This window comes from Haemorhous mexicanus, chromosome Z, assembly GCF_027477595.1.
Source record: "Haemorhous mexicanus isolate bHaeMex1 chromosome Z, bHaeMex1.pri, whole genome shotgun sequence".
NCBI classification, from domain to species: Eukaryota; Metazoa; Chordata; class Aves; order Passeriformes; family Fringillidae; genus Haemorhous; species Haemorhous mexicanus.
The window spans coordinates 1,481,038-1,490,904 of NC_082381.1; the positions used below are offsets into that span (position 1 = coordinate 1,481,038).

Consider the following 9,867-nt stretch of genomic DNA (forward strand, 5'->3'; position numbering starts at 1 on the left):
AATAAATGAGAAGCCACAGATACAGTCTAGGTTAATGTTGGTGTAATGGGAAAATAACATTGCTTCAAATGCCTCCATGCTGAAAGACTGAAAGAGCAGTTAGATAAACTGCAGGAACATTTCATCCACCTCCAAAAAAGCCACCCCACAGTTAAGATAGTTTTATTTTTCATAAATAAATATTTTCCTAAATGTATAAATAATACAGAGATTCAAATGTACTCATGTATATATGCACACAATGTGTATGCAAATCTGTCAAAAATGTGTGAACTATCTGCATTTTTTATTGTTCATATTAATAGATCTGTGTGCAGTTTAAATAAGCTGTAAACCTGAATGCTATTCACAAAGTCTAGTGACTCCTTCAAAGAGCATGTGATCATTTTACTGTACACATGTAAGTGGGAAGATGGCATATTTTGAGGAGATAAAACAGTTGACAATGTTCGATGAACATCACCCATCAAACAGTATAAACACTATCACTTTTCATTTCCCTTTTCAAGGGAAAAGTCTATGGGTAGCCAGAGATTTAACATATTTATATTTTATGACATCCAGAAGCTCTAAGTTACAAAAAAGACATACTTATTATGCAAAATAAACTTATAAGTCCATCCTTGCCTTGATTTGCTTTAGCTGTATATAAAAAAAGGAAATGATACAAAAAGTATAAGTGTGTGTCTGCCATAGACTATGAGAATTTGTATGAAATTTTGCTCAGGTTTATTACGTAACTCTCACAGTTCCAGAGCAACTGTGTTGGCTCAAAAATGGAGAATATAAACAGGTATGTCAATCTCAGTTTTCATCTTAAACAGAGATCAGCTCTAGTTTTTGCCTCATGTTTAAGTCTCTAAATCTGAAACTCAGGAAAAGTGGAAGGGCTGCTCTCCCTGGAGTTCTGCTAGGATGAATCTAGATAACAATTTACTACCACTACAATTTACTATAATAAATTTACTTTAATACTATGGCCACCTCCACATATATGTATATTGCCTAATTTACATCAACTGAAATGTCCTATATTGAAGTCTGGGGGTATTTCAGCCACATTATTCTGTCTACAGAATTTTTGGTTTTGTTGCAAAACATAAATGTACCATGTTGAAATAAAAATGATTGCATATCATATGGTCATATGATCACAGATTTTTCATTAGTGAAAAAGCACAGCGATTTTGTCAGATTCAAGAAAAGGTGGTCTTTGTAAAGGTAGCATACCTTAATCAGTTTGGTGAAAACTGCAACACAGGTATCAGCATTCAGGTGTCATAATGTAATTATTTCTTTAACATGCTTCCTTGGCCATCCAAATGAAGAAAGGGATAACAGATGCAAATATTTGCACATCATGAAGTTGTGGCTTCTTGTGTTTGTTACCATGAAGAAAATATGTATCTGAAAGTAGCTCTATTGATATTGGTAAGACCCATATCTGATTTGTACCTTTACTCCAAGTAAAATAACAATGTTTTAGTTGGTCACATTTCAGTTAGTTGAGCTTCAATATAATATTTATTGTATTTTCATGCACTTTCCATCTACATATAAATTAACCTCAAAGCAGCTGAAGACAGAACTGTAGTAAGAACTATAACTGTATTGCCAGTACTTTACAAATTTTTATACTCATAGCATTTTCATTCTAGCTCATGACCACTTTAACTATGACACTTTATGATGAACAAAGAAAATGGTTAATTACATCTTTTGTTAGGTGCCAGATTATGAAGTCATGACTACCTTCCTTTGTAACACACACAATGTTTATTTGTTGTAGGTGTTGGGGAAAACCTTACAGATCCATCTGTGATTAAACCTGAAGATAAAAAGTAGGTTTCTTTCTGTTGAAATTATCATTCATTTCAGGCATTCTGCCAGTAGTCTGCATATTTAGGATGGTTTTATATATTTTGTGTGGGTGGCGGTTTCATTTCTTTTTTACATGGTGTTTGAGTTAAATGATAGTATGGTGCCAATGGAGGGACTGCATCTTCTCCCACGCTTTGAAGGACTCTGAGTGTCCCACCTCTCACCATGTGGTAAGAGGAGTATGAAAGGTGGGAGGATCTGTGCTGCTGTGCTGGGAGTAATCTCTTCACAGAGTTGTACAAAGGATATGAGCGTGGCAGTCCAGTTTCCCCTGACTTTTTCTAGGAATATATGGGGCCACAATGGCTTAAGAGGATGAAGAAAGTGCTCCTGGCCCTCTCCAGTAGGTTTTAGTTCTGCACTTAAACATGCAGCATGATTTCAGAAACATGATAAGAAGATGGTAAATCATGAGTGGAAACTTACAAAAATTGAATAGACTAGACACACAGAAATAGCAGTCTGCCTTTGTGAATCAAAGTTCAGAACTAGAGTTATGGAAGGTTTCCTTTAATACAGATGTAATTGAGGCACAGGAGCAGGGTTTAACACAGTCCTTGCAGACTTCTGCCCTGCCCAAACATTGAGAATAATTGCCTCAAAAGAAATACTCTGGGTGCTTTTTGTAAAATGTACTACTTTGCAAGGCCAAAACAAAGTTAATGAGGGTAAAATTTTTAGGACTATTACCTCACATTCAGAGATGAGGAAAAGATTGTTCTGAGTTTCAGACTGAAAAGAACTGATACATTCACAGAGCGTCTGTTTCCAATTGTTTGATATTATCACTGCCTGAAATGTTGTTCCTGGTTTTTTTGTTTGTTTGTTTTTTATTAGTTTGGTTTTGTTTGTTTTGTTTTTTTTTATTGAAATGTTTCTTTCTGGTGCTACCTACTGACAACACAGAGAAAAAAAAATCAGCAGTCTTCTCCTTCAATTTTTTTTTTTCCATGTTAAACTACCCCATAATCTTTACATGTTGTGGTTTGTTGGCTGATGATCATTTCCAATTTATCCCCAGATTCCTTGAAATAGTTTTCCAAATTTAAATGCAGTACTCCTCAAGAGCCATTACTGAGTAGACAGGAAAGGTTACTTCATATATATTACAGAGAGTATATCTTTTTATCTCAAAACAGTGTGAGAAGATATTCTGTCTTACTTGCTTCACCTTGATTGGAGTAATGGTTAGACTAGAGGAAGTATCAGAGTCCTTGTGTGGCCTTGAAATTAACAAAGTCTTCCTGATTCCCTATATCTGCTCAAGCAAATACTTAGGTACATTCTATTTCTATGGCATTTCATCAGATTCCAGAAAAGGATAGAAATGGCTATGCTGCATCATGTTATTTAAATATGGCCCTTGACTGATAATTCACTTTTGCCCTTGTTTGATGTATTATTTTGCATTATAAGATTAATGCTTCACTGCATCCAGGAGACACACATTCTCCAGGGTCTGCAAGAAATCAGAGAGATGCAAAGTTTGGCATAGTAGTTTCAGATAATCATTGCTGTTGTCTCCTGTGAAAGGGAAAAGTTTCATGTTTGAACACTGTTTTCCTTAGAGTGAATATAGTTTTGTTAGTGTGAATTACAGATAGATTTGATAGAATTAAAATATTTTTCTGTAGCTTCTCAGAGCTGTAATTAATGTCAGATTTGAAAGTGCTGTTTGCATATCATTAAAACAAAATACTAGCATTTGTTAAGTTTCTTTGGAAATGTTCCTTGTGTGCTGTGTTACATAGTGTCTAGACTGTCAAACTCTTGAGAGTAAAGGTGCAGTTATGCTAAAATACAGTATAGCTTTCAGACTACCTTAAGAATCTGTGGTAACTGTGGGGTACTTCTAAGACATGTGTGGATATAGGTGGTTTCTGTTTGTAATTATGACAGTTTCTTTCAGAATATGCAATATAATTCCACAAATGGATCCCCTAGTAGCATTGATGAATTGTTCAGAGAACTGACACGTGGCAATCAGCACAGGATAAAGACAATAAATTTTAAAACCTTGTTTGTCAGTAGCATACTGTGGGTTTTGAGTTTTTTTTTTTTTTTTTTTTCATTTTTCTATACTGCATGTTTTTGTGGCTAGGGTTCGGCTAGACTTTGCATTTCTGGTTTTAATTGAAGAGAAAATAAGTCCTTGTTAGGTCTGTTTTGTTCTCACATGCCCAGCATCAAAACTGGAACCAGACTACTTGCTTGGGAACGAGTGGTGTCTGCAGCAGAATCACATCTATTATGGCTAATGTCCTCAAAATGTCACTGTGCCCAGATTGCCTTTGAGCTTTTTAGTAGGGACTGATGGGTCTGTCATGTCTGCCTTTAGAGAAAAAAACAATAGTATGGCGTATATGTAGGCTAATATTTTACTGGAACTGACAGTTTTCTTCTCTCATATCTAAGAAACTTGTGTATTAATCTTTGATTGTCTTGATTAAAAAGGGCTAACTGATTAAAAAAAAATTTAAAATGGCTTCATCTCCCTCCCCTATAATTGCTTCAGTTTAGATTCACTGATTTTTTAAGAATATTTCTTTTAGGTCTGGAAAGATGGTATTTGGACCAGCAAACCTAGGAGAAGATGCAATAAGAAACTTCATTACAAAGCATCGTTGTAATTCTTGCTGCAGAAAGCTGAAACTTCCCGGTATGCAAAGTAAAGATTAATTTTTAATCTATGTATAACTTTATAAGTGCAACAAAATAAAGGCCTAATGTGCTATAAAGACAAGAACTGAAATTCTATTGAGCTGAAAGACTCTTGTAGGCATAGTCTTCCTGTGCAAGTGCAGATAAGAGAATACTGCTCTTTTGCCTAACATCCATGTAAGAGTGGGAGCCCATCCACCTGATGTTGGCATTCAGCATGGAAGCTTCTTCCCATTGAATTTTTTCCCTTTCTTTGCTAAATGGGAACCCATTTTTCCAAGGTCATCACTACAGCTAGCATCTGCAATCATTTTTAGAATAAGAAAGAGTAACAATAGAAAATTTGCAGTGCATTAGCTGGGGAAAACCTGGAGGTTTTCTGGCCCTACTGCAGCCCCTACTTAGACTTAGCTGGATTGCCTGTTCACATTACATTTGGTAGAATGTGCTTCTGTGTGATGTGTGGCAGCTTTTAAAGACTGAAAGCCAAAATAGATTGCTTTCTGTATGACTTTTCAGCCACTGATTTTTTTCTGTAGAGGAAGCTCCTTCCCTTCATTGCCTACTCCATTGCCATGGAGTAATAATTGCTGTTTGATTCTGAAACAGAAACTGCAGTGATATTGGTTTGATTATTTTTGTCTGTGGCAGCTGGAGACAATAGAGGGTAAAATCAGCTGAATTAATACAGTCAGGGAAGGTTCATTCATATGGGCTCACATCACTGAGTTCCCCAGGGCTCTCAACACCCTGGTTCTTATTTGCCTTGCTCCAGGTTTTCTTCCTCCTGGAAACATCAAATAAACTGTCATGCGTTACTGAGCTGAACACTGCTTGAGATGTTTGTGCTTTTCAAATATTTACTTGGCTGCATTATTGAATTTGTTTTCCTGTTCTAGATTTGAGAAGAAGTGCCTGCACATTGGAAACTGCAGGTCCACCCTTTGGAATAGAAGTGGAAACAAGCACTGAAGAAGCTGATGATGCAGATAAGCCTTCTGAGTGTGACACGCAGCTGTGAAGCAGAGAGCTCATGTGTTAACATACTTCAAAACCTGTCCTTTATCACTGCTGAGGGTTTGTCCAAAATCACAAAACACAGGTGACTGAGTGCAGAATCTGTCTGCCCTAGCTAGACCCTATAGACAAGGAAAGAAAAAACTTAGCTTTATTTACTCCCCTTGCATGCTCTTTTGCTGGCCTTTCTTGTACAGACTAACAAATCACCAGGAGCAGGTCATCCCTTACCTAAATGAACTCTCCCATCAGTGCCATTTTTGATAATGTGGGTCATGGTTCCAAGTTATGTTTTCTTAGGAAGATGACTGTGACAAGTTTATTTCCAAATAATTTTTGTTTCTCTTTCTGCTCTTTACTAAATAAGTGAATGTATATACGTGCAAATAATTCATCTTCAGTCAGAGCCCACTCAGCCTCATGCTCACTTTTATTGAGCATAAAAGGCTCTTCAGGAAATTGCAGAAATGCTATTTTCTCTTTATTATCGATTTTGATGCAGAGATAAACCAAGAATAAATTAACCAAGTAATGAAGTTTTGGGTTAAACAGTAGTCATGACAGACTGAAAAATTTTGTAGGAAGTTTGCCTTCAAATCTTTTCACATACCAAGAAAAAGTTTCACAATAAAGTGGCAGATTATTGGACCCACAAGCATAGATTTTCTCATTTTGATGAAGTTGAATATTCTATGGTATTTAATGCAAACATCCTAAATATAATCTGACTTTTAGGACTTGCCTGTCTTCATAATATTTTAGCATCTGAATATTTTAAAGTTGCAATTGGAAGAAAGATTTTAGAAGTCACAAAGAATAGTCTGTTCCATTTGGTATTTAACTTGTTGTCAGTGTCAGGTGGAATGCAGGACTGTTGTCCAACAGTGGTGCAATTATACTAGGCAGAATGCACATTGGTTTCTTTTGATCTCCTCTGGTTACAGCTGAAGTTCAGATTATAATTCTCATTTTGCAAAATATATAGTTTCCTTTGGCTCTTCGTTTTGGAGCAAGCCAATATATCAGAAAACTTAGCTTGTCTGTGAGAGAGGTAGTTTGATTGCATCTCTCAAACTGAGGGTGAATTTTGGTCCATATGCTGTAAGGTGTAATTCTGCTTCCTGGTTATCATTTTAAAATCTGACTTTAGGGAGATGTCTGCTTCCATGAATACATATATATTTTAAAGAAAGATCTTTCTCTCAAGGATCTCTAACTATTTGTCTGCCTTTGAATTCAGTTAAGTTAAATGTCACATAGATATGTCTTTAAAGTCAAAGACAATGTAACTCCTGCCCTAATAGTGTTGTTTTCCTGAAATGCTGCCATAAATTTAGAACACATATATATTATACGCAAAAAATAAACTCTAGGCCAGGCTGGGCCTGAGCACATTTCATTTCTTACAAGTTTTGAAGAAATGCACAAATCATTCTTCAGATGACCTTTTCTTGGCAATGCTCCTATTGCCTACAAGGGTGGGTGGCTCCTGCATTCATAGCAACATTTGTGAGAATTCTTATGATTTAGAGCTAGCTCAGTGTAGATTAATCTTATTCCTTCTTGTCAGTATCTGTCAAGGTAAATACTACATTACAGTATGAAATTGGGGATCCTTGGAAGATACTAATCTGTGTTAAAATGCAGTTTATTTAATTTTGTAGCTATTTAATTTTGTTCAGCATGAAATATTAAGTGGATGAAACAAGAAAAAGACATTTCAAATTGTTCCACTGTATATTTTTATCCTTGCACTAATTTTTCCAAGCATGGAAATGCTAAGTTGAAGAAGTCCAGTAATTCTGCTGGCTGATAAATTATACCTCACCTATCTTTTTGCATTTTTTGGAAGTGCTGATTCACATTTCACTAAACAGTAAATTTAAGCATATGATTGAAGACCTTCCTCCCCTCCCTTTTATAGTTCACTAATAAATTATCTTGAAAATAATTCAAAAAAATATTTCTTTTGAGATCTTTCTTATTACAAATTCTGTACATTCTTTAAATTGTCATTTGATTTCTAAATACTGACCTTGGATTGAAACACATGCCTACTGAAGACCTGAACAAAAACCCCAACAGCCTTTTAAGGGGACAGCCGTAAGCCCCACTCACACTAAAATTTGGGTTCATGTGAAATGAAAGATGTGGAAGTCAGGTTCTTTCTCCAACTGCTTGACAACTATAGTGGAAGAGGAAATTGTGTGTGCCAAACCAAACCACAGGAGTTTCTGATTATTAGCATAAATATTTGTTTATGCTGAAAAGCACATACAGGGATTTCTTTTATAATTCTGGTGGGTTCAGGGGAAAAAAAAACCCTGTTTACTTTGTACAAATAAGTCAGGCAGTAAAGTTTTGAAAGAACAAAACAAAACAAAAAATCCACCAGAGTATTTATAAGCTCACTTTTTAATATGAGCTTAAAAGAAGCTTACTTAAGAATTCAGTTGGGATTATCCACAGCAAAATGGATTTTTGGCATCTGCTGCATTAGAGATGTAGCTTGAACATGTGAAAAATATTCAGAAATTGAAAACCTCATACTCAGGAAGGTTTTTTTATCTTTTATTCATAGTTGTGGTGTATTTGGGGTTATTAATTTATTGTGAGTGCAATAAAATCAAAAGGGATATTACACATGTATTTTATCGAAATGGACCAGTATTTGTTGTAGTTTTGTCAGTCTATTTAACATTATTTCTAAAGAATAAAAGAACACTTTCATAATGTTTCTGTTCTTGATAGGTGTAAAATGAAATAACATTTCTGAGCACTAAGGGAAACAGGTGAAAGTAACATACAGAGAATAATGCAGTTATTTTTGTCTTTAATCTCAAAGTAATAAACATCTATTCTATATTTATCACATGGTTTCCAGCTCCTCTTTTGTTTTAGTTCTGAAGTAGTATTAGTTTCTCTTCTTGTAATCAATATACTTACAGCAAGAATACTTCTACACCTGTCTCATAAGCCAAAATTTAATTTACAGAGGAAGAAACAAGATATTTTAATTTACTTATTAGTTGTTCAATAAAGTCTAGATTTTTTTTTTTTAGTTGAGATGTGTACTCAACTCTTAAAAAACTTGGTAAATACAATCAGTCCTGCAGGTTTTAGAAATACAGATATCACTGCTTTAATATGACAGTCTTATTTTTGACTGTAATTTTAGTTCTCTGATGTGAAAAGCCTCTATGGCCACAAGTGTAAACAAGGAGCTGACATAAATGAATAGCACTCAGTTATCAAATCTGCTACATTTTATATCTATTTTCTTTCTTAGGATGCTGATGTCAGTTACTTTTTGCTGAAAAATTGTTCCCAGAGATAAAGAAAAACCTGTCTGGATTGACCTGGGCCTTCTCATCAACTGTTGTCACACCAGAGTAGTCAATGCTTCCCTTATTGCTGGATTATTTGCAAGATCTGTTATACTTTTCAGCCTTTTTTTACTGTCTTTGTCATCTCTTAACTTATCCTGGGAGACAGTTTGATCTCCCAGTTCATGGTAACTACTCCTGAGGAAAAAAAATTCCAAACTACAACTAGGCAAAAACTATCTTCCTCTTTGATCCTGAAGAGTGTGTAAACAGATATAGTGCTCTGCCCATTTTCCTCCACAGAACTGGTTCTGTTTGCAGAACAGAAAGCAAAGCAGTGCTTTAAAACACCCTGGGTACATTTAGATGTTAATATTCATAATAATGCTCTTAAGGTTCAAGAAGAAAAATCAGAGAAAAGTTCTGCAGGAAAGGAGTAACTTTGACACCAAGAGGAAGTATGGCTGCCTTCTTCATGTCAAAGATTTCGGTAAATGGCTAAAACCTTTCATTTCCCAGGTTGCCACTGAAAATAATATGATTTAGTTTTAGCACTTTGCAGGTAGCCCAACCTATGCAAGGCTGGCAGAAGGGAGGAGGAGATGAAATAGAAGGAGCCCAGGCTGACCCTCAGTGATTCCTTGGTGTAGCTAATTGGAGTCAAGGTTGATATCAGATGACCCATCTGACAGGTGAATTTGTTCTGAATAGTACTCCAAACAATTTGTTGAATGGAAACAAGGACCAATGTGATCCCAAGAAATTTACTGAGTGTAAAGCTGACCCCAGGCAGTGACTTTAGATGGCCCCGAGCAGATCACCAGCTATCATATTGTCCCGAGGTGACCTCTTTTATCTAATTTGCTAGCATCTTGACCTCAGATGAGGTCAACATTTGAGCCTTAGGGCTCAAAACTTAAGACAATTAGGCCTTACAGTGACTCCCAGAAGTTACTTAAACTCATGTTTTCTTGAATTGACC

The 9,867-nt window shown here is 35.7% G+C and overlaps 1 protein-coding gene across 1 annotated transcript in view; it reads left to right on the forward strand.

Moving 5' to 3' along the window:
• Positions 1–6,064, forward strand: part of TRPM6 (transient receptor potential cation channel subfamily M member 6) — an 84,690-nt gene extending 78,626 nt beyond the window's left edge. The window contains exons 37-39 of the mRNA XM_059874199.1: positions 1,790–1,841; positions 4,434–4,540; positions 5,442–6,064. Of these exons, the coding sequence (XP_059730182.1) occupies positions 1,790–1,841; positions 4,434–4,540; positions 5,442–5,563 (281 nt within the window). The 3' untranslated portion in view covers positions 5,564–6,064. The remainder of the gene's footprint in view (positions 1–1,789; positions 1,842–4,433; positions 4,541–5,441) is intronic.
• Positions 6,065–9,867: the final 3,803 nt, after the last annotated feature.